The sequence below is a fragment of the Thermobia domestica genome, chromosome 7 (genome assembly GCF_964235325.1).
Source record: "Thermobia domestica chromosome 7, izTheDome1.hap1.1, whole genome shotgun sequence".
Classification (NCBI taxonomy): domain Eukaryota; kingdom Metazoa; phylum Arthropoda; class Insecta; order Zygentoma; family Lepismatidae; genus Thermobia; species Thermobia domestica.
The window spans coordinates 107,528,667-107,554,683 of record NC_137460.1 but is presented as its reverse complement, the minus strand read 5'-3'; the positions used below and the strand labels follow the sequence as shown (position 1 = coordinate 107,554,683).

The window sequence follows — 26,017 nt, the reverse complement described above, 5'->3', positions numbered from 1 at the left end:
ATCATCGCTGGTCAAAAATGTGAACAATCTGGGATCTGGATGCATTGAATTGGAAGATGTAGCTGAGAACACAGGAGTCTAGGTGCGCTATTGAAAATGTACTTTTGTTGACCTTTAACAGTTTTGATAATTTCAATAAATTTTCCTGCCTTCAACTCTTCAGCAAATTTCGCGTATGACAGGTCGATATCAAAACGAATTATATATAAGCTCTACTTTAACCATGTTCATCTTCAAACGATTCAAGTCACTCAAAATATTCTTCGTAACACTGAATACGCGTTCGACATAGCAGTTACTTGAAGGTAAAGCGTGTATATTTTATAATATTTAACAGATTTGGAGCTAGCACTTCGGAATAGAAGTCAACTCATTCTAAATCAGATCTTGTTGAATGAACTTAAATGCTGGGATTCATCACTCTCTGGGATTCTATTCAAAATAATCTGAACAGAACAGAGAATATGATTATCAAGAGGAAAAATTACCGGATATTTAACGTCCGGTTTTGAGATCGTACCGCACACCGGACAAGGAGGTCAGAAACCGAACTGTCTGGTAAAATACCGGGCTGTTGGGAAGATTGGTATGGCTGTATTACGTGTATCCTCCCTATCTAAAATCGCTAAAGTTTTTCGTCCATAAAAAAATAAACACGATCGACCGTCCTGGGGTTTCGAAATTTGGTTTCTGTGCAACAAAATACATTGAATTCATACTCATTGGTCCGGTGCATGGAACTTTTATCTTTTTGTGTGGCTGTATTGTTATCTGGAAGACAAAATAAAACAAAGGAAAGTGTAAAAAAAAGATTGCGTTCATTAGTTGTAATAAAAATAATTCGTAGAACTTTAAAATATATTGCTTACTCACGACTATACGATTAACATACGTTGCTTAGACGAGGCAGACCAGGGTTCGATTCTAAGTTATAAGTCCACGGTCTCATGTACTCTCGGTGCTCAGAAAGGACATTTAACTCAAAAACAAATCAGCTAGAATTGAACGAATGAGACAAACTACAATTGTGGTAATTAACTTTAAAAATTCAACAGTTTTCCAACTCGCACTTAAAGAAAAGAAAACATGAGATGTAAGGTAAAATAACGTGTTGTCTTTAGTTTCGTAAGATGTATGATTAATTAATTTAAAATTAGCTCTAAAGGGGAAAATACTTGTAAGACTTTTTTCTGTATAAGTAAAAGATTATAATAGTAGAAATTAAGCGAGAAATTATGTTTTCTTTAATGAGTTAGTCTTTATTAAAGAAATATTCCTTCATGTTTTATAAATGATTCACGCTGTTCTTCACAGACTCCTTGGACTGAGCCTAAGCCACATTGTGCAGCATTTTATACAACTATTATCATTGTATTATTAATTTGAGGTATGGAAATGTTACTTGTAATGTTTAATAATTAATACTTGTTCTAAGAAGAAATCATAATTTGATGACTTAGTGGTTGAAATACAACATGGACAAAAGAGACTTGGATCAAAAAGAAAATGAATCGTCGGAAGATATAAATAGATCAAATACAAAAAGTGATGATCACTCTGCTGAAAATATCAAAAACAGCAGAGAAAATGTTCACACCACCTCGGACTGTGCACAACATTCTGGAATATCCAGGACATTTTTACAAGGATCTTCAAGTGACCAAGAATCAAACATGCCAATACGACAAGAAAGAAGTGTAGATACCGTCTATATAAGCTGTAAATTAGATGCTTCAAGAAGTGCATCGCATGCAGGATACTTCCCATCAGATGTCAGTTCATGTATGCTTGAGACAGAACCAAGCACTGAGTCTCTAGAAGGAGTCAAAAAGGAGACAAAGAATTATCATTCGTATTTTAACGAATGCTCAGGAAGACAAAAAAACTTTCTCATTGATAATCAACCTACGGGAAACAAATTGTCGGACACAAAGACAGAAGTGAAAAAAATGATTAAAGATGGAGAGAAATATGCTGCTAAAGTTCAAAATCACAATCAAGAAGCAACGATAAAAACGGAGCAGGACGAAGAAGCAAATACAAGCCAGTATTTTGTAAAGAAATCAGTAAGATTCATTTTACCGGAGGATATCAGTAAAGGTAAATTAGAAGAAATTAAGAAAATATCACCGAATGGAAGTATGGAAACTACGGACACTTCAGACAAACAGAAAGACTTAAAATTATCAGAATGGTTTAAAGACAGGACAAAACAAGAACTATTTACTGCACAATTGGGTGAAACAAGTGTACCAAGACGATCAACAATTCTCAAATCTGCTTGGGAAAAAGATGTAGATTATAAAGTTAGAAGTAAAATGAAAGGTGAAAACGGAGTAATGAACACAATCTCAAAGGACAATAGAGAGCATATGTTAAGACCAAGATTAAACGTTCACAGTTACTTTATTAGGGGAACAAGTTTGAGAGAGCAAGACGCGCTTTCATCAACAGAACTTATCCACCAAGATAAAAAGGAAGAGAGTCACGATGAAGTGATGAAAAGAATTCGGTTGAAATCGTCAAGTAGAAAAGAAGATGAACATGGTAAAAAAGGAGCAGATTCATATAAATGTTCTTGTTGTGTGTGTGAAGAGGAGTACAAACGCCTGGAAGCTATAGCACATTTACCTAGTAGAAAAAGTAAAGAAACTGCTGGTCCTAGGCAAGTTCGAACAGTAAGCACTGAAACCAGAAGTCCTAAGTCAATTTTCATCAGAGTGTTCAAATTTATTTTCAGGATACAAGAAAAACCAGACGTTGAAATACATGGAATTAAGACTATTATAGATGATGAAGCTGAAAGAGCGGATTACCTCATATTGAAGAACATACTTGGTACGACTTCTGTTGAGGAAAAGCCAAAAGAAAATGTGACTTCAGATTTAGTAGGAGAGCCATCAGGACCTTCACATTTGTCGTCACATCTGAAAGAAAGCACAAATACGTTTGAGGAGTTCAGACGTGTATTTTGTCGTGGAGTAAGAAGTGACAAATTGTCAATAGGTGGAGACATTTGTTTTCGAGTGCCTGAATTTGAAAGAGACAGCGAAAAATACATTACGTTTACAGGAAATGAAACACCATTCCAATTTCTTTTGGACCTAGGCTATAGCATAGATGAAGCTGTCAAAGCAGTAGCAGATGAAGAATTCAATGCACGACTGAAAGCAACCATACGTGAGGTAAATATTAAGATATAAATATTTAGTTCTAAAGATTTTATATGTTACATCTGTCTCCCTTGCTCTGTAGGGGAGACCGGGGCACGTTTTCTATAGGGGCACGCTTTCCAACTGGCTTTAGTTCTGAAAGGATCTAGTAGATCGCCCCTGCGGGTGGACTGGCTGAAGCAGCAATGCTTGGCACGCAATCTACGCAAGTTTCAGTTGAGTAGCTGTGTTGACGTAGGCAGGAAATCTTGTGAAATCATTTTTTCGAAAATGAGTAAAGTAGCAGGTCTGCATTAAAACTTAAAATAAATGTACTAGTGTTAAACGTACTGCTTTGACATTGTATGTACTAAAGATGGTCTTCTTCCCTTACGCAATGATGTGTTTGTTTTGCAAATAATATACACCATTACTCGTCAAAATTATGTTGAAGTTAAAAAATAGCGATGGGGCAGGTTTTCCAACACCATACGGCGCACGTATTCCAATATTTTTCCGGTATCAGTCAGTTTCTCTAATTTTAGTAGGACTATAACAAATGCATGTAGGGCCTACTATGTAAAGAAATCTACGAAATAACAATGTATGGTACAAAATACGTAGCCCGTGACCAGGCACGCAGCCAGGGGGAACGTAAAAAAAGCTAATGTTATTCTATGCTGACTATTTTTTTTTTTGGAAAAATAACATCCGAACAACCCCCTCGAAATATCGAAGCGGCTATGACCCTATCCCTTCCCCCCAAAAAATACTGAATACGTGCTTGCCATTGACCATAGTCTATTGTGTAAAAACCTTAAATTCGAGTGATGAAGATGATGAAGATTGTTTATGCATTTATTGCTTTGAACCTTTCTCCAACTCTCATGCAAAGGAGAAATGGGTCAGGCACACAAAATGCAACTACTGGGCACACGAAAACTGTACAAAGGAAGATGTTGTATCTTTTGTTCGCGTTCATTGTGATTCAGACATTGATGACTTTTGTTAACTTGTTGATTAGTCCTACCATAATCTCACTTCTCTATACTGTCCAAGCAATAAACAAAAGGTACATTTTCAGTAAAAGCAACGATTTATTACCTGTGTTTTAGTTGGAACACTTGCCCGTGTATAGTTTTAGTAGGTTGGCCAACTTGCCCCGCATATGGGGCACATTTTCCAACGTCACATGATCACACTTAACCATTGGTAGTGAAACTCAATATTCATTTTGTGAAAAAAAATACCTGTTCCACTTCGTTCATAAAGGTATAAGGAAGAAAATGATATCTTTTCTACCTCTAAATAGGTTTCAGATAAAATACCACACATGCAATTGAAAAAAAAAAGTTGGCAAATGTGCCCCGGTCTCCCCTATAATATTTTCTCATTCTCTAGTAGCTGAAATACCATCTTTAGCTGAAATACCCAGTGATACCTGAGAAAAAATCTAAATAGTCTATCGTCCAATGGTGGTCTTATATTGATGTGATTGACTCAGCTAGTCACCGTAATCTCTTCAAAGAAATATTTTAAATCGTGAAATGTTACGAATTTCAAAACATGATATTTTTCTTCTACCCGACTTTCAGCAATTCTTTACGTGAAGGGTGTGAGGTAAAAACATGGTAACCAACAAATTTTCAATTTCTGAGTTATGCAGCACCCGATAGAGAGCAAAGCATACTGCTTCGTTTAATCTTGCCCGAGTTCAAATTGTGCTTTATAGATCGCGCTAATATTCACTTATGGTAAGCCTCTTTGTAATTTTTTGGAATGCATAAGATGGTAACCTACAGTGAAGATGGCGGGCAATGAGAAGCCGTGCACCTCCTTCCCATCTAAAAAGAAAAGAATTTGTACATTAGATGTCTGTTACAACCAATTCAATGAAGATGATATTATTGAGAGACTCAGGGAGTGAGTATTGTCCCGAAGATGACACAACTCGGTCGTCGTGGGGAAATAATGAGGTAAGTTGCATTGTGTTTTCTGTAATCTGTACTGCTAACCATGTTCTGCTTTCATGTTTTTACAGAATTTCATCTGGGTATTTTCCATTCGCTTTTGCATAATCAATTATTGTTTTCGGATAAAGGTTACCAACTGGTGCAATTGTGTTGAGTGAATTATGCTGTATTTTCAATAATAAGCCGTTAATGTGGAATATCGAGTTTTGCTTGTAGTACTTGCTGCGGGATATCAATTATTGCATTTTAGTAATTTCAGTATACCTCGCCAACATTTTTTTTTACTGGATCACCAAGAATCCAGTATGTATTTCCAGCAACACTGGATGTCTTTTAAACGTTTACAAGGATCCGTTGATGGTCCAATAACAATTCAGGAAAACAATTTTTCGCACCAGGAAGCTTCCATTAGTACAGGATGTATTCGCAAATATTCTTCCGGAATCCGCACTGCGTTACTGGAAGTTCATGCCGGACTGTGGCTGGATTTTTATTTTGTAATTTGGGCAAACAAGTGAACATGAGGCCCTAGTACTTCAGAAACCGATATTAACAGTGGTTTCCTTTTGTGAAGTACAAGGACCTATAACCTACTTTCCAAATCCTAAGTAACTTTAGTTTTCGTTTCTTGTAGAAAACGAACCTAATTGTGACAAATACTTAAGGCTGGCGGAGTGGAACTGGATTACTGTTAAGGTTGAGTTAGGTTAGGTCAGAAATGGTTCTCCTGGGTAAAAAACGGAAATAGCACCAATATTAATATTGTAACTTGTGTATCAAATTAATAGGAGAACTTGATGATACAGAGTAGGACCAATACGTCATGGAGTAAAAGCAATATACTCCAAGAATAATTTTTGTGTAAACTTCTGTTTGGATATTGTGAAAACAACTAGTTTTTATATTAGATTTTCTTCTTAATTTTGAATCGATTTCTTTAGATAATAGTTTTTCACAAAGTTTGTAATATTTGTGTTAGCTGAATTAAAACTCCACTTGTTCGAGTTTTCTTTATGTCATTAGGTACATTTCTGTAATACTCATGTTTTGTAATTAATGAGTCAACAAATATTGTTTTCTGATATGAAAAACCAATACAAAATGTAAACCATGACGCAAAGCAAACACATACGATTCAGAGAATAATGTTTGTATCAATTATGGCTTAAATATTAAAACATGGTAACCCACACAGCAGTGTACAAAATTAGAAATTCGTTATTTTGATTTGATACAATTATTTTACTAAATTTATGTATAGTTTTATGTGAAAAATCGGCTTTCCAACTTTGAAAATGAATTGTACAGCAGAAAACCACTAATTTCTTAAAAAGGTAACATTGTGGGTTACCATGTTCTTGCCTCACACCCTTCAGGTTATCGAATACTTATTATATAAAATCAATCATCCCCATATTAAAATCTTAACCACTAACACCCTGATTCTTAACATGATCTAGATCTAAATGATAATCATAATATACAGCAGCGCTTCCATTTCGGACGTTGAGGGGAGATGGGAAGTAGTAGATTTAGAACAGATTATCATGGTAACGACAACAATGTGAGTCGCAACTCAACCTCGACGTATGTGAAGTTGGCCCCCCCACTTTCAAATTTCGATTCAAAACTGAAGCCAATCGATTGTTTTTCGTTTGTTATTGATTGTTTTGAAGAAAAAATCGTTTGTTTCGAAAAACGTACAGAAATATCCAAAAAATAAAGTTGGGGGGGCCAACTTCACACTAGCCCCCCACTTTAAAATTTCGATTCGAAACCGAAGCCAATCGTTTGTTTTTCGTTTGTTATTGATTGTTTTGAAGAAAAAATCATTTGTTTCGAAAAACGTACGGACATATTCACAAAATAAAGTTGGGGGGGCAACTTCACGCTGCCCCCCCACTTTCAAATTTCGATTCCAAACTAATGGCAATCGTTTGTTTTTAGTTCGTTATTGATTGTTTTGAAGAAAAAATCGTTTGTTTCGAAAAAGTTACGGAGATTTTCACTAAATAAAATTTGGGGGTTGGCAATTTCCCGCTGGGCTCTCTACTATAAAATGTCGACTCAGAACTGAAGCCAATCGTTAGTTTTTCGTTTGTTATTGATTGTTTTGAAGAAAAAATCGTTTGTTTCGAAAAACGTATGGACATATTCACAAAATAAATATGGGGGGCCAACTTTACGCTGCCCCCACTTACAAATTTCGATTCCAAACTAATGTTAATCGTTTGTTTTTGGTTTGTTATTGATTGTTTTGAAGAAAAAATCGTTTGTTTCGAAAAACGTACGGACATATTCACAAAATAAAGTTGGGGGGCAACTTCACGCTGCCCCATTTTCAAATTTCGATTCGAAACCGAAGCCAATCGTTTGTTTTTCGTCTGTTATTGATTGTTTTGAAGAAAAAATCGTTTGTTTCGAAAAACGTACGGACATATTCACAAAATAAAGTTGGGGGGCAACTTCACGCTGCCCCCACTTACAAATTTCGATTCCAAACTAATGCCAATCGTTTGTTTTTCGTTTGTTATTGATTGTTTTGAAGAAAAAATCGTTTGCTTCGAAAAACGTACAGAAATATTAGGGGGCTACTTCACACTAGCCCCCCACTTTCAAATTTCGATTCGAAACCGAAGCCAATCGTTTGTTTTTCGTCTGTTATTGATTGTTTTGAAGAAAAAATCGTTTGGTTCGAAAAACGTACGGACATATTCACAAAATAAAGTTGGAGGAGGCAACTTCACGCTGCCCCCACTTTCAAATTTCGATTCCAAACTAATGTTAATCGTTTGTTTTTGGTTTGTTATTGATTGTTTTGAAGAAAAAATCGTTAGTTTCGAAAAACGTACGGACATATTCACTAAATAAAATTTGGGGGTTGGCAATTTCCCGCTGGGCTCTCTACTATAAAATGTCGACTCAGAACTGAAGCCAATCGTTAGTTTTTCGTTTGTTATTGATTGTTTTGAAGAAAAAATCGTTTGTTTCGAAAAACGTATGGACATATTCACAAAATAAATATGGGGGGCCAACTTTACGCTGCCCCCACTTACAAATTTCGATTCCAAACTAATGTTAATCGTTTGTTTTTGGTTTGTTATTGATTGTTTTGAAGAAAAAATCGTTTGTTTCGAAAAACGTACGGACATATTCACAAAATAAAGTTGGGGGGCAACTTCACGCTGCCCCATTTTCAAATTTCGATTCGAAACCGAAGCCAATCGTTTGTTTTTCGTCTGTTATTGATTGTTTTGAAGAAAAAATCGTTTGTTTCGAAAAACGTTCGGACATATTCACAAAATAAAGTTGGAGGAGGCAACTTCACGCTGCCCCCACTTTCAAATTTCGATTCCAAACTAATGTTAATCGTTTGTTTTTGGTTTGTTATTGATTGTTTTGAAGAAAAAAAAATGTTTGTTTCGAATCAGCTACGGACATATAAACAAAATAAAGTAAGAGCGGCGATTTTCACGCTGCCCCATTTTCAAATTTCTACTCGAAACCGACGCCAATGATTTGTTTTTCGTTTGTTATTGATTGTTTTGAAGAAAAAATTGTTTGTTTCGAAAAAGTTACGGAGATTTCTACTGAATAAAATTTGGGGGTGGGCAATTTCCCGCTGGGCTCTCTAGTATGAAATGTCGATCAAAATCGAAGCTAATCGTTTGTTATTGATTGTTTTGAAGAAAAAATATTTTGTTTGGAAAAACATACAGAAATATTCAAAAAATAAAGCTAGGTGTGCCATTAAGCAGTTTCATGCTGTAGAATACATTCTGGTCGCCCCTTGATGTGATTCAATTTAAACTTCTATAACTTACTCTCTAATTAAAGTAGGAAGATAATTTTGGTATCAATGTGATTATGAAGGAGATGGCATTCCTTCCCCCTTGGGGTGCACTCATAAAAATTGGTTTAGAAAGCAAAGAAGTAGTTCACTATATGCTAATACCCCTATATGCGTACTTCTTACTTGTATGGGGGAGTAGGCCAAAGTTGGACAAGTTTTGAGTCTCAGTTTTTTGTCGTAAATTACATTTATTTTCAGGGCCATTTTTCTAAGAATATGGAGGGAATTGTACAAATGTTACCTTGTTGAGATTTGCGTTATTTAGAGTTTCCAACGATGTATGAATCATGACTCTGTGGTAATTAAGTGTGTCACCAGAGTCCCCATTGTGAGAGTCTACGATTTTGTTCAAATCAGTACAATTACGAACACAAAATGTGCATTATCAGAGCCAAGAATACAAATTGGCATCATCAAACCACACCCTTGGGGTTTCATATAGTGGACTACTTTATTGCTTCACATACCAAAATTTTTGAGTGTACCCCGAAGGGAGAAGGACAGGGCCGTCATTTAGGGGGGCTAGGAGGGGGCAATTGCATTCCCAAGAGTTTGAGGAATACATTTACTTTAATCATTTGTCTACTAATATACTAGTACAAAACGGGAAAGTCTTATGTCTGTGATACTGTTGCCCCCTCAAGCGAAGTCTGAAATGACGCCCCTGGGGAAGGAATGCCTTCCCTAAAATCCTGATGCAAGAAACAAACAAACAAACAAACAAACAAACAAAAGAAAACACGTAGTTACCCTCCCCTGTCCACCGTGGTATCCTTCCCACACATGAAATATTTATCAGCCGAACGCTTCATCCTTCAGAAACACATTGATATTAAAATTCCGTTCCTAGCTTAACTAGTGGGTGAACTATCGAGGTTTAAATTGAGTCACGTTAAGGGGAGACCAGAATTTGACTGTTAACAGCATCAGACGGCTCAATGTCCGTAACTCTGAACGATGCATTTCCTGACATATAGTCATATAAACTTTTTTGCTTGTCTACCCATAAGGGATCCACCCCTGAAATTTTGCCTTACCTTTTTGTTACACCCTATATATATATATATATATATATATATATATATATATATATATATATATATATATATATATATATATGTGTGTGTGTGTGTGTGTGTATGTGTGTGTGTAATAAATGCTTATTTTTGCATAGTACCTTGCTCTAGGGAGGTTTAAAATCGCGAAATCGAATATAGACTAGATAATAAACTAGTACAATAGCAAACGATTGACTTCAGTTCCGAATCGAAATTTGAAAGTGGCGGGATAGTGTGAAGTTGCCCCCTAATATTTCTGTACGTTTTTCGAAACAAACGATTTTTTCTTCAAAACAATCAATAACAAACGAAAAGCAAACGATTGGCATTAGTTTGGAATCGAAATTTGTAAGTGGGGGGCAGCGTGAAGTTGGCTCCCCCAACTTTACTTTGTGAATATGTCCGTACGTTTTTCGAAACAAACGATTTTTTCTTCAAAACAATCAATAACAGAAACGATTGGCTTCGGCTTGGAATCGAAATTAGAAAGTGGGGGGGGGGGGCAGCGTGAACTTGGACCCCCCAACTTTATTTTGTGAATATGTACGTACGTTTTTCGAAACAAACGATTTTTTCTTCAAAACAGTCAATAACAAACGGAAAACAAACGATTGGCGTTAGTTTGAAATCGAAATTTGAAAGTGGGGCCAGCGTGAAGTTGGCCCCCTCAGCTTTATTTTGTGAATATGTCCGTACGTTTTTCGAAACAAACTATTTTTTCTTCAAAACAATCAATAACAGACGAAAAATAAACGATTGGCATTAGTTTGGAATTGAAATTTGAAAGTGGGGGGCAGCGTGAAGTTGCCCTCCCCCCAACTTTATTTTGTGAATATGTCCGTACGTTTTTCGAAACAAACGATTTTTTCTTCAAAACACTCAATAACAAACGAAAAACAAACGATTGGCTCTTCGGTTTCGAATCGAAATTTGAAAGTGGGGGGCCAGCGGGAAATTGCCCACCCTAAAATTTTATTTAGTGAAAATTTCCGTAACTTTTTCGAAACAAATGATTTTTTCTTCAAAACAATAAATAAAAAACGAAAAGCAAACGATCGGCAATAGTTTGGAGTCGAAAGTTGAAAGTGGGGAGGCAGAGTGAAGTTGGCCCCCCAACTTTATTTTGTGAATATGTCCGTACGTTTTTCGAAACAAACAATATTTTCTTCAAAACAATCAATAACAAACGAAAAACAAACGATTGGCTTCGGTTTCGAATCGAAATTTGAAAGTGGGGGGCTAGTGTGAATTTGGCCCTCCCAGCTTTATTTTTTGAATATTACTGTACGTTTTTCGAAACAAACGATTTTTTCTTCAAAACAATCAATAACAAACGAAAAACTAACGATTGGCTTCTGTTCTGAGTCAGCATTTTATATTAGAGAGCCCAGCTGGAAATTGCCAACCCCCAAATTTTATTTAGTGAAAATCTCTGTAACTTTTTCGAAACAAACGATTTTTTCTTCAAAACAATTAATAACAAACTAAAAACAAACGATTGGCATTAGTTTGAAATCGAAATTTGAAAGTAGGGGCAGCGTGAAGTTGCCCCCCCCAACTTTATTTTGTGAATATGTCCGTACGTTTTTTGAAACAAACGATTTTTTCTTCAAAACAATCAATAACAAACGAAAAACAAACGATTGGCTTCGGTTTCGAATCGAAATTTTAATGTGGGGGGGCTAGTGTGAAGTTGGCCCCCCAACTTTATTTTTTGAATATTTCTGTACGTTTTTTGAAACAAACGATTTTTTCTTCAAAACAATCAATAACAAACGAAAAACAATCGATTGGCTTCAGTTTTGAATCGAAATTTGAAAGTGGGGGGGCCAACTTCACATACGTTCAACCTCGTAGGTTTGGCGACTGAGCTATTTGAATATCATTACGATTTTTTTTGCATTTCAACTCAAAAATCCTAATTCTAGATATTACCATCCTAGTGTAATTGTAATTTACTCATTGCTAAAAATTGATCTATTCTAGCTATTTTGTCATTTGCCAATCATTGTACTTTACATCAGGGTTTCTCAACCTGGCAGTCGCGACCCTTGAAGGGTTTTGGGAGGATTTCATGGGGGTCGCGAAAATAAGCGGAAGAGATAAATATACTTAGACTCTAATACCGGAAAATGTTTTAAATTATTATTTTGAATTTTGTTCTGTTAGGCATATTTTTGTTTGTATACATAGTGTTAAGAACAATAAAAAAAATAGGTCTACTACACATTTTCAACAGATGCAGATTTGTTTAAAAATCAATTTCAATGAAAGACGTACGATATGAAACAAATGAGAATTGTATATTGAAATTCCAGAAAAATACAAATGCAACAAGATCTACATATTCAAATACAATTAAAATTGAAAGCTAAACGAGATACCTGAACATGGTGTGATTTCACTAGTGCGGCAATGTCCGGTTCAATCTTTGTGACGCACATTATCAAATTATTTTCAACTAACAAGCGATCTCTTGTCTTTTTTTTTTTTAATGCTTAACATGGAAGAAAAACCAGTTTCGCACAGGTACGATGTAGCAAATGGAATTATTACTTTTACAGCAGCAGATACCAGACCAGGATATTCTTCTCTCCTCTTCATCCAGAACTTGTCCAAGTCTTCGTTACACAAAACTAGCTGCAAAGACTTGTCTCACAATAATTATAGTAGTTGGCCAAAATCCATTCGCTTTTAGGGAAGTTACTGTATCCACTATATACAAAAATTAATTCTACTATTATAGAAATAGATGGATATCGTGAGATCTCCGCAATAAGGGTATTAAAAGTTCAACAAAAGCTTGTTGTAAACCAGAAATTATGAGGGGGTCGCTGGCAAGAAGATGTGATAAAATAGGGGTCGTGATAGGGATTAGGTTGAGAACCACTGCTGTATCTCATGGATTTCCTTAAATATAGATCATATTACATTTTGTCCTCTTGTAAGAAATGTCATTCAATGCTCTTGAAAGAATGCTCAGAAAGCTACATATTAGTAGTGAAATAATTTGATAAGAGTGGAAGGCAAGTAGGTAATTTTTAAATGCAAATTTGATTTACGGATTTTCTTGACAGACATCTACAAGTAGTATATGCATCATCGTTAGGAGATATCAAATAACAATACAAAAAATGTGCTACTTAATGGTTTATATTTTTCTTGTACAATACATAAATTAACAATGAAAAGAAACTATTTCAGTAGAGTAAAAATTGTCAGCTGCTTGAAGTTTCAGATTGGGAAAGAGATATTCAAATATATCTACATTTCAATACCATAAAAATTTGTTTCTCACGATTCGTATCAGTATGATTTATCCAATGATATCTATATTTATGGTTTTTGCACAATATCATAGTAAAATAAAAGTAAAAGCTTAAGAGTTAATCATAATTTTTGGGATATTTCTCATTAATCACACTGCATATTGATATCTAACTCATATGATAATGAAGAGCTCTATTGTTCTATCTTCAGGATCAATTTCAACTTAACGTACAGCACGCATTCTTATATTTACAGAAAAAAACAAACTTTTCTTATCAATTTCCTCGAAAACTACGCATGAAGATTTAGTCTCCCATAGAATTTAGTTCACCTTGATTAAATCTACCGATTACTATACGTATATTTTATATTTGGATACTTTTTAAACTTACTATACGATGGTTTCATGAACACGGTATTTTCCTTTGCTTTTAAACATACCAAATAGCTCTTGTATTTCGTCCCCTCCCATAAACTACACTTACTTCATAGAGGTCCATTTCGTCACTAACTTCTCTCGCGAATCAGAATTTAAAAATGAAATTATATCTTCTATAGTCAACACGCAAGAATTCAACTATTTGACGAAGGGTCGTATCTTAAAATCTCACTTTTTCAGACATAAAGAAAGAAATAATAATTACGTGGACAGGAAAGCAGTTGAACATGTAATAACTCGTCATCTATTCCAGATAATAATTATGTGGAATTATTGATCAATTATTGCATAATTTAACTTTTTTCTCCTGTATGGAATTATATTTCTTTCTGTTTTCCTCTATGGAATTATACTTCTTTCTTTATGTTAGAAAAAAGTGGGATTTTGAGATACGATTTTTCGTCAAATAGTTGAGGAATTGAAGAATAATGTCCTGTAAAGCATCTTATTCCTTACTTTTACACAAAATGGTACTATTTTTTTTTCTGATTGCTTACCAGATGAAATAAAATCCGAATATTCTGCATGTAATTGCTCGTTCCGCTACAGAAGCTTTCTTCCTGAGATGTTACCTCCCAGCTAATATCTTAGTCTTTCTTGTTATGCTCGTATTTAAAGTTGAAATATTCCATTTTATATTTACTGTATTTCTGTTCAATTGAGTTGTTCTGCAAATGGTTCTACAATTTATTTTTCGAGTACACTATTTACATATTTCTGTTGTCAGAAATCATGCACTTTTGAACTAATGAAAATGGTAGATTATGGAATTCTAACTAAACTCACTATGAAATTCTGACTGCTATGTGAATTTATATCCATTTTTTTCTAGTTTTGGAAAAGATACACGAATATTGCTGAAAATTGAATTAACATAATCAAATGGTGCAAGATGTCAAAGCAGTATTTATTATTATTATTATTATTATTATTATTATTATTATTATTATTATTATTATTATTATTATTATTATTATTATATTTTGTTCCTTATAACAGGGTTTCCCCAATTACAATAGGCGTACATGGCATATTATTTATATAATACAAGTTCCAATTAAGAAAGTAGAAGGAGATTTAAAATTAAATAGATGAGTACTCATAACAATATCAATTTCAATTGTTAGAAAACACAATACGGCAGAAAGTCGTTTATCTTTACGTCAACTATCCTCAACGTCTATTATCCTGTCACACTAAATAAAAAGTACTATGTATGCGTACTACATTCGATTCAGTTTTGAAAAAAATAAGCAATTTCTTCAATTGTAAATTGGATCTAGTTTTCTTTCTAAATCGGCAAACCTGAAGAAGGGAAGTTTAATGTATATACTTCGCATTAATCAGTTGAAGGGGTGGAAACATTTGCCAATCAACTTTCAATTCATCAACCTAGGCATTCTTATCAGAAACTAGCAGTACAGTCCGTGTAACGTGGGTTCCTGTCACCACGGCATGGCACGTCCTCAGGTTACGGATCGAGGAGAAGGCCTCCAGATATAGAGGTTAGCTGCGAATATACTGAATAAGCAGTCGCGGACAGCCGACTAGGAGTGGTCCTCCAGCTTGGGGGTTTGGGTAGGGCTAACAACCTAATCCTGTTAAAAAAAAAAAACACTTGTTCAGAAATATTCACAAAATCTCGGACAAGGACTGATAACTTGGCACGACCTCAGCAAAAGAAAATGGACATGAGATTTGGAACATAGAATATTAGAAGTCTTTATAGGACAGGCGCGATAAAATCCGTAACGAGTGAGTTAGAGAAATACAGGATGGACGTAGTAGGAGTTCAGGAAGTAAGGTGGGAAGGAAATGGATCTGTGAATTCCGGAAATTTTATATTCTTTTACGGGGAAGAAAATAAAAATCACCAGTTAGGAACAGGGTTTTTCGTTCATAAACGTATATTACCAGCAATTAAACGGGTTGAATTTCTTACTGACAGACTTTCTTTTATTACTCTTAAGGGACGGTGGTGTGATATTATTGTTATAAATGTACATGCCCCAACTGAAGATAACGATATAAAAGACAGCTTTTACGAAGACCACGATACCATATGAAAATTCTATTAGGGGATTTCAATGCGAAGGTAGAACGAGAGGATATTTTCAAACCGATTATAGGGAACGAAAGTCTGCATAAGGAAAGTAATGACAGCGGTGTTAGGCTCGTGAACTTTGCAAAATCCAAAAACCTAATCGTGAAGAGTACAAAATTCCCACATCGCGATGTTCATAAATACACTTGGACATCACCAGACGGGAAAACACATAATCAAATTGAACACGTTTTAGTAGATAGAAGAAGACAATCTAGCATAATTGATGTCCGGTCGTTTAGAGGGGCTGAGTGTGACACTGACCACTACCTGGTAGCAGCGATAATACGAGAGAGGTTATCGTTGAATAAAGGTAATATTCATTGTCCGAAAAGGGAGAGATTCAATTTAAAGAAATTAGAAGAGAGCCAGGTAAGACAGAAATACTAGATTAAAGTTTCGAATAGATTTCCGGCTTTAGAAGATTCGGAGTGCACTAACGTTGAGGATACCTAGATTGAAATTAGAGATAGCATTAAAATTTCAGCAAAAGAAAAATTCGGACACGCGGAAATACCTAGGAACAAACCATGGTTCTACCAGGAATGCATAAAAGTAGCAGAGAAGAGAAAACAGGCAAAATTACGCTGGCTACAAAATCCGAATGAAATAACTACACAAAATTTCGCAGATATCAGGCGGAAAACTTCCAAAACTTTTAGAACAAAGAAACGCGATTTTTTGAAAGCTAAAATTAAGGAACTTGAAGATAATAGTAAAAATAAAACATCCGGGACATGTATAAGGGAATCAACGAATTTAAGAAAGGCTATCAACCTCGTGCTTATATATTAAAGAAATCTGACGGTACAGTCCTCACTGACACGGATAGCATCTTAAACAGATGGAAAGATTTCTTTGGCGATTTGCTTAACACGCAACCAAAAGCTAGTGTGCGTGGAGAAAAGGAGATACACACTGTAGAACCCTATATTCCAGAACCCAACCGAATAGAAGTAGAAACTGCTATAAAGAAATTAAAGAAACACAAATCTCCGGGTGTAGATGAAATTCCGGCCGAGTTAATTTTAGCTGGAGGCGAAAAATTGTGGAACAAGATACACAAACTCATTCTCCTTATCTGGAACAAGGAAGAATTGCCACAAGAGTGGAAAGAATCAATCATTGTTCCAATTCACAAGAAAGGCGACAAAACTGACTGTAATAATTATCGAGGTATTTCTCTTCTGTCAACATCCTATAAAATCCTTTCAAACTTTCTCTTAGCCAGACTGACCCCATACGCAGATGAAATTATTGGAGATTATCAGTGTGGTTTTAGACGAAATCGATCAACCGGCGACCAAATATTTACCATTCGTCTAATACTCGAAAAAAGTTGGGAATACAATAGCCCGGTACATCAACTATTTATTGATTTTAGAGAGGCGTACGACTCGGTTAGGAGAGAAACATTATACAACGTTCTTTCAGAACTTGGAATACCGAGAAAACTAATTAGATTAATTAAGATATGTTTGAATGAATCCCAAAGTAAAGTCCGGGTGGGAAAATTTTTGTCCACGAGCTTTCACGTCGAAAATGGCCTGAAACAAGGAGACGCATTGTCGCCATTATTATTTAACTTCGTTCTGGAATACACTATAAGGAAAATGAAAGATAGCAACCAGGGCCTAGAGTTGAACGGTATTCACCAGGTTATGGCATATGCTGATGATGTAAATTTAATAGGGGATGATAGGAGAACAATAGAAAGAAATACACAGATCTTATTAAACGCTTGCAAGGACATGGGTTTAGAAGTAAATGCAGAGAAAACTAAATACATGGAAGTGCGTCGGGACCGGAATACAGCAAATTATGGATGCGTTAAAATATTAAATAATACTTTTGATAAAGTGGATACTTTCAAATATCTAGGATCAATATTAACAGACGAAAATCATATTCACGGAGAAATTAAATGTCGACTAAAAGCAGGGAATTCGTGTTACTATTCGGTTCAAAACCTCTTGTCGTCGCGAATTCTGTCGAGGAATTTGAAGCTTAAAATATACAAAACGATAATCATGCCTGTAGTTCTGTATGGCTGCGAAACATGGTCACTTACTCTGAGGGAAGAACATAGACTGAAAGCATTGAGAACAAGATCCTGAGAAGAATATTCAGACCCAAGAGGAACGTGAATGGGGAATGGTGGAAACTTCATAACGAGGAACTACATAATTTATATGGTTTACCCAACTTTGTTAGGGTCGTGAAGTCTAGGAGGCTTAGGTAGGCGGGTCATGTAGCTAGAATGGAAGAAAGTAGAAACACTTTCAAAATCTTGACTGGAAGACCAATCGGAAAACGACCATTAGGAAGACCTAGGCGCAGATGGGAGGACAATATTAAGATGGATCTCGCAGAGATTGGAATACTAAGTAGAAACTGAATGCAGTTAGCTAAGGATAGAAGTCAGTGGAAACCTTTTGTGAACGCGGCATTGAACCTCCGGGTTTCATAGGCCATAGATTTAGTTAGTTAGTTAGTTTTAGCAGTACAATACTGTGAATCTCTTTATATACGTTTTAAGAATGTTTCTTTGTGTAACTGAGGCATTGTGTTCTGTATATAAAATACAGTATATTGTAAGGAAAGAAATAAACATGTTCTGTACGTGCTCTTTTTTTGTTAATTAGTCGTTGTTTATTATCCGCAATCTTAATCCACACAACCTTCGGCCCCGGTTAACGCGGATGAACGATGCTCTAGTGCACACGCAAACATAAACATATGAACTTCAGTTTTTATCAGATAACTAGCTGAAATATCCATTCTTCGCACTTGGAGTATAGGTTTATGAAAAATATTTGAATCTTCTTCCTTTTTATTTTTTTTTATTTCAATAATAGTGTAATGATAAAAATACAGAAGATATCCTACCTTTTGACATAAATGTTGAAATACCCTACTCCTGCTGAAAAAAACTCTAAACAAATTGATATCATTAAAAATCGAGCTTGAAGTGGGCACTAATCATCTTCCAAAAGTCAGGCGTCGTCCCGTCCGATCCCGAAAACTATGAATTCGACACAAATCATTGTGACATTTTATTCTGAATTCTGACATTTTATTTTTCGGTCCCCTCACTGTTTGCCGATGGAGATGAACTTGGACTTAAACGGCATTGGGATCGTCACTATTCATTTCAGGGACTCCTAAAACTATCTATTGCACACTAATATCAGTCATTTTGCACTACTTCTACATGTCACTCCACCCAACTCACACCCCCTTGGGCTGTCTTACTTCCACACAATTTTTACTAGATTGAAATTAATATGTTTACCAAGTGTGGTTAAAATTGCTCCAGACGTTCTGGAGTTATGCTTGAATATATATTCATAAATCTACTTCCAAATATATGTAATTTTTTGAGCAAGGCTATTTGCGTTATTCCTGTTCCCAACCCAGTTGATATGCCTGTTCATGTTTACACTTGGTATTATATGTCATGGCAATTGTAACTTAACAGCTGGACAAACCCAAACTACGGATTCCACACTGATCACAGTCATTTGAAACATATTTCACCCCTTCTCAGTCCCCATGATGACTTGGACTTCAACGCTGTAGAGAGTGTAATTATTAGCTTCAGCAACATTGAGGACTGTGGATTCGATACTAACATTGGTTTACGATTATTTTTACGTCAGCTCTTCCCCAATACCGTACTTATTTTCTAAGATATGGCTTTATGATCCTATGAATGGTTTTTGGGAAAGATGTATGATTTTTACAATTTTTTAATGTCGAAATGTCAAGATCATATGTTTCAGTAGGCGTATTTCCTTGTGGAAGATTTGGCTCGGATTCGAGGATAAAACCTCGTAAAATTTGTGCCTTTAGATAAGCGTTTTGATGGATAACGTTCGTAAATCCTAAAAATATGGGCACAAGTCAACAATTTACGGAGTTTATTACTTATGCTGTTTAAAACTTCTTCTGCAGTTTAGGAGTTTTGCCATTTAAGGCTTGTGCAATTTAGGATTTCTGCTTGTTCCATTCACTTGCTTTAGTTTCGAAATTCACCACCATCACACACAACTTGGATAGTTTAGTAGTTACTACAATGCTGTTATTTTAAAATATCAATTCAGTCAATAAAATTAAACATAGTCAAAGGTAATCAAAGTTTCATCAAGAGGGAATAGATTTTCATTTGCATCTCTACTAGCGAAAGAAACGGATATAATCAATTCCGTGTTACAAGTTCACATATTATGTACTTAATGAGATAACAAAACGATAATTCAGTAAACCAACGTAAAAACTATTCACATTTGACACAAGTAGTACATAGTTTATTTTGGACGAAAATAATTCACATTGCTTTAGGTGGAAATTGACCAAGAATGAAAAGATGAACTTATCAGACACTCTCCTCACAATTTAAGAGAAATGTTTCACGATTGTTTTATTAAAAATTACCTGAATTTGTTCATTATGGTGTGTGCTTTCTTTGAGACTTTTCTATAATTCCCATTGCTTAGGGATAAAAACAGTCAAGAACGACAGTTGAATTGACTCCAGTGATGATTAAATTGACCCTCTGCTATTTAAAAATAAGCTTCGCTATAATTTACGTAAAAATTATTCGATTTCATAAGATTAAAATCAGTCAACTATGAGGAAGTAATTTAACCTCTCCCTTCAATTTGTAAGTTATTTTCTTCGATAACTTCTGTTAATAAAGAATTGAATTTTGCTGCAATATGACATTAGCTTGTTCATTTCAAGAGTGACATAACTCAAAAATCGCCCTTATTGATTTATGGGCAGAAAATGAAAGCTAATCTTGATATCTCTGGTAAATATTTCACAGATGTGCTTCCAAAACTGGGCGCTAAAGAGCATTTTGTGTCGTTCTTGCGCCAATTTGTTTTCATTGCGTTTCGAAACTTTCAAACGCTTCTCGTGAAAAGTTAGGAATTCTGAGTTATATCACTCTTGAAATAAACAGGTGATATATATTTGAGACTTACCAAACAAACGCGTTGAAATTGATTAATAATGACAAAGTGAAATTAATCCTACTTCTACCCAAGAACGCCGATTTCTCTGTAAATTTCGGGGGGGTCATTCAGATGCAGAAGGTATATATATATGAGGATTTTAAGACAAATTGCATTCAAATTATGCCAAATATTGTATATTCATAAACACAATAGGGGATCAACATGAGCTTTGGGAAGAAGGGGGAGTGAGCCGGGACCCTCGGCTCCCTCAGGATCGGCGCCCTTGCTTCTACCAATATTAAAAACACAAGTCCGCCGAAAAAAATCGCTAAAATCCTGCTATTTTATGAAACATAGGATGTACTTTCTTTTAGATTAAAGAGTTATTAGCCTACTATTGTTTCGGGTTGAATTTACTAAGAGGGAAGAGGGTCTTGTGAAGCAGGTTAACAATAACTTTTTGAAACATTAGTAATGTATCCATTCAGACTTCCAATATAGTATATTCTTATTTTCAACATCACTTAAGGACAACAGGCAAATTCACCCCAAAATATATATAATGTTTCATGATAAATTTCATTAATAATAAATAAATAAATAAACACAAAGGATGTGTTTTATAAGAAACTTTGGAATTATTCTTACTGGTTGGGATTGAAGTTGGTTAAACGTTTTTCGGAACTAAAAAAAGAAAAAAAAAAATACTGTACTTACTCTTTCTATAGGAATTCGATTCTGGTCCATTTTGTAATAGTAGAAACCTGGGGTGCCCATCCGCTTTAGTACACGTCGCACCACATAAATTTATTTCATATGTTTCCCCAAACAGAAGCTATTGCTGATGGGTTCGTTGTCATTGTTCTATAATTCAACCCTTTTAAAGGCGAAATAATATAGTGGGGAACGACCTATACCACGAAGATTCTTCTTGTAGATGATCTGCATACCCACAACTGCACCGAATTCAATCCCCGTTCGTGATTCCGAGACCACGTTAATAGCAGTTTTCGAAATTGCTAAGAACGACGTTGTATAAGAACACAAAACACAGAACATTAAAAAAAACCTTCCTTTCAGCTATTGTTTCCAAACTGATTCAACGGCTCGCACTTCAATATACCCTCTCAAGCTAATAGAAAAGCCTTGAATAAAAACATTATTCAATTACGTTGCTTCTGAAACGCCTCCTAAAAGTTCAATAGCGCATTGTGGGTTATAACCAATTAGCCTCGGCTACTACCTACAAAACTTTAATATTCTATAAAACATAGCAGTATTGGCTGCCTATTCGTATTGCTTCTATAGTATTCTTACCACCACAAGAGATTTTTTTAAAGGATTTGTGCTGTTTACTTGTGCAACTAGTTGAATTTTTTGGACTTTTTGCGTTTAACATCAGTGTCATTTAGATTCAATACATTTCAGGACTTGTACCGCGTTCCAGTTTTGACAGGTCCATCGTAACATGAAAACGATATCTTAAGGTAAACTTGAAACCAACATTTAAAACCGTAATGTGGGAGGTTTAACTTGGTCTAGTTTCCCTCCAATCCTTTTCGGACACTATGACAACATATTATCTTTGCTGAATTCTGATTGGTTAATTTATCTAACACAATGGATTTAGATTGGAAAAAAGTTATCTTTGTTAAAATCTGATTGCATGATTATAACAATGGTTAAGTGATTTCTCAGACCCAAATTGGATAACAACATCCAATGAATTAGACAATAATGAGTTGTTATCAAGAAGGACTTAAGAATATTGTATTGTAAATGGTTTGAGCCTTTTTTCTCTCAGCGTGTAGCAGTTAAGTCAAATATTCACTTAGTCAATGAAAAAAAAGTTAAATGTTTAGTGTACAGTAATGGCAGATTTTTATTCTAAATTGATCCAACACTTTAGAAACGATTCTTTTTTATACTTGTAAAATTTTAAGGGTACGAAAATTTTCCAGAGAGCGAAACACTTTAACAAAATTTTGTTAGTGAAAAATTTTGAACAATTTTTTTTTTAGCATATTAAAATTGTTAAATCAAAAATAACTCACCCTAAGAAAATCAGTCATGCAAAAGAAAATTAGCAAACCAAAAACAAGTACATCAAAAATTATAAATCTAAAATTATCAATGACAAAAAGAGTTCTGGTAAGCAAAAATTATCTAAAACAATGTTTTGTTAAGCTTCTTATGCTATTTACACACGGTCAAAGGAAGTTTGAACAAGACCTCACAGAGAGAGTTCTAGTAAGCGTGAAAATATCTAAAACGGTGTTTTGTTAGGCTTGTAAGTTTCTTATGCTGTTTGTTCACGATCAATACAAAACTTGAAAAAGATCTTTCAATACTTCACACTTACACGTTCAAAGGAATATTGTTCAAGACAGTTGAATAAGAGTCTCTAATACAATTAAAACCATTTGTATACGTTGGTAGAAGTATTAAATCGTGCTTTATATACTTGTTGATATTAGCAGTCCAAAACAAGTACTCGAAAATATGCAAACAGATGAAAACGATACTACGTATTGCTTTAGTTCAGATCTGCACATGAATAGCTTCACTATTAGTGTTTCTTTCCCAGTATATTACACCTATTATTGTTTACATATTTTTAACAGTGACACGTATATCCCCAAGAAGTTACTTACGTACTATTTGTAAATATACTATTTTTACTAATATTCTTTTTATACAATAATGTTTGCTTTTTAGGCAAGAATGTGGACGGATAAAATAACTATATATGAAGGGAGCCTTCTCTATATGCTCGCTAAAAAGGCTACACCAGCTATCATGAGGCATTACTTACTATTTGTCGAAGCTATTGTCAACCGCCGACTCTTAAGTGCAGTTAAAATGGAGTGTAAGTTGTCATTCGTAGAGGAAACAGAAAATAATGTATTTTTCACTCAAAACGCACTGTGCCGTTTGTCATGCATTAGTCATTCATAACATTACTCCTTACATTTCCTTGCTTTTAAAATCTAATTTCTACGCATAACGTTAAATTATCTATAAATAACCATCTTATTATATATGCTTAAGTACTGACCGAGAAAGTTCTTTAGTGCTTTTTGAAACGTTGTATTTTTGTAATGGATTCCAATCAAGTGATGGTTATGTACCAGAATTGTAGGAGTATTAACTTGTCAAAAGTTTTTATTTCGTACTAGCACATGCTCCCGCACCATACCACGCGTCCCATTAATTTTCATTCTTTTAAATGAATAACACACATAATCACACACAATTTTATGATTCTGGGGTATGTACTCAATTGTTTCGGAGAACTGGTGAAAAAAATCCTCATTCCTCTCTTACGCGTCTCATTTCGTAAAATCTCGTCTAACCTAAAGCGAAGAATGCAGAGAGAATATTTATATAAAAATTTAAGGTTCCTACACTTGATAGTTTCAAAGATCTCTTGGACGACAAAAAAAAAAAAAAAATCATTTAGCCTTCCTATTCCCCTTTCTTTAGGGGTCACATTTCGCAAAACGTCTTCTCATTTAAAGTCTAGGATGCAAGAAAAACATTTATGCAAAAATTTCAAGGTTCTACAGCTAATAGGTTCGAGAACGACAAACATCATTCAAGTTGATCTACCTTGTTAGTGGTCGTATATTTCGCAAAACCCCGTCTTATCTACAGCCTAAAGTGCAAGGAAAACATTTATACCTAATGGAAATGCAAATGAATAACACACATAATGGATATACGCTCAATAGTTTCAGAGAACTGGTGAATAAATAGCAAAATCTCGTTTAATCTAGAGCCAAAGATGCGAAGAGAACATTTATATAGAATTAAAGGGTTCTACACCTGATAATTTCGAAGATCTGGTGCACAGCAAAAAATCATTCATGCCTACTATCCCCTGCCTTAGGGGTCGTATTTCGCAAACTGTCTCATCTGCTGTTTAAAGTGCAAGGAAAACAGTTGCAAGGTGTACCTAAATGAATATCAGGGTTTTAATTAAGTGTATGTTCTATTACATATCCAATACAGAAATGAATCATACCTTAAAAAGAACGGCAACTTAAACTGTTGTTTCTGATACAAGTGGGATCCTCTTATGACACGGCAAAAATCTAGTCTGATAAGCAATTTCTTCCCACACTGAAGCTAGGATATTTGATATAAAAAACTCCATTGCTACAACAATCCTGCATCGCAGTTTACGGAAGTCGGTAGGTAACGGTGGCATGTAAATAATCAACACTCCACAAAACATATCGGGCGGGGGGGGGGGGTTGAGATTGGGAGATCTTGGAGGACATTGCAGAAAAACAAGTTATCACTACAATGACAAACAATCTATCATTGATGATAAACGGCATTTAAGATATTCCGTACTTCACAATGAAAACGAGGAAAACGCAGCTAATTTGTAGACCTTGACCTGCTTAGTTGGTAGGTCTATGTGCAATATCTTTATGGTTAACAGACATTGGATGAATCAGTTCCAACATAGAAAACACGCAATGTACAGAGATAATCCTACTAATGAGAGACATATTGTATTAAAATAAAACTTCTCATACTCGTGCAGATTGTTCAAAAAATGTATCTCCAGGTGGGAAATAGTAGACTCTTACATGTATAGAAACTGTCTATATGGTGATTAGTATCTTTTATTGCATTGAATGCTTAAAATATAATTTTGCTATAAGCAATGAAGGATGAATGTTTCTTCCTTGCGTTAGAACTACTTGTGTTCATAGTGGACTTCCTATTTAATGAAATTTTTCTATAACATATTTCTAGGGAGAGAGAGAAATTAAATGAAATCTTTAAGTTTGCGTCCCACGGTTATTCCGGATAGGCTAAAGGAGATGATGATGATGAGAAATGAATGAAATGGTGCAATGAACAAAGCGGGAGGAAACGGGAGAACACAGAAAAAAACGCACGCGCACAGTGTTTGTCCACCACAAAGCTCACTTGATGCGAGCTGGAATCGTGAGACGAGAGATGAACGCTCTACTACTGAGTCACCGCGACCCCGAGAGAGAGAAAGAGAAAAGTATTAGGTTGTATGCGAAACCAAAAATGTGAACCTTCAAGAACAGCATGTGATTTAATGATCAGAAAATTCCAACAAAGTGGTGAAAATTTTACGAATAAATAATCCACCATTTGAAGGAACGATATTCATGAACGGCAAGATAGTTCTCATGAACACAGGTGAAATGTGC

The 26,017-nt window shown here is 35.1% G+C and overlaps 1 protein-coding gene across 1 annotated transcript; it reads left to right on the top strand.

The window, feature by feature from the left end:
• Window positions 1–1,341: 1,341 nt before the first annotated feature.
• LOC145689279 (uncharacterized) lies at window positions 1,342–25,406 on the top strand. The gene is made up of 3 exons (XM_081763419.1): window positions 1,342–3,185; window positions 23,532–23,682; window positions 25,372–25,406. The coding sequence occupies exons 1-3, from the start codon at window positions 1,476–1,478 to the stop codon at window positions 25,404–25,406; spliced, it is 1,896 nt and encodes a 631-aa protein (XP_081619545.1). The 5' UTR covers window positions 1,342–1,475.
• Window positions 25,407–26,017: the final 611 nt, after the last annotated feature.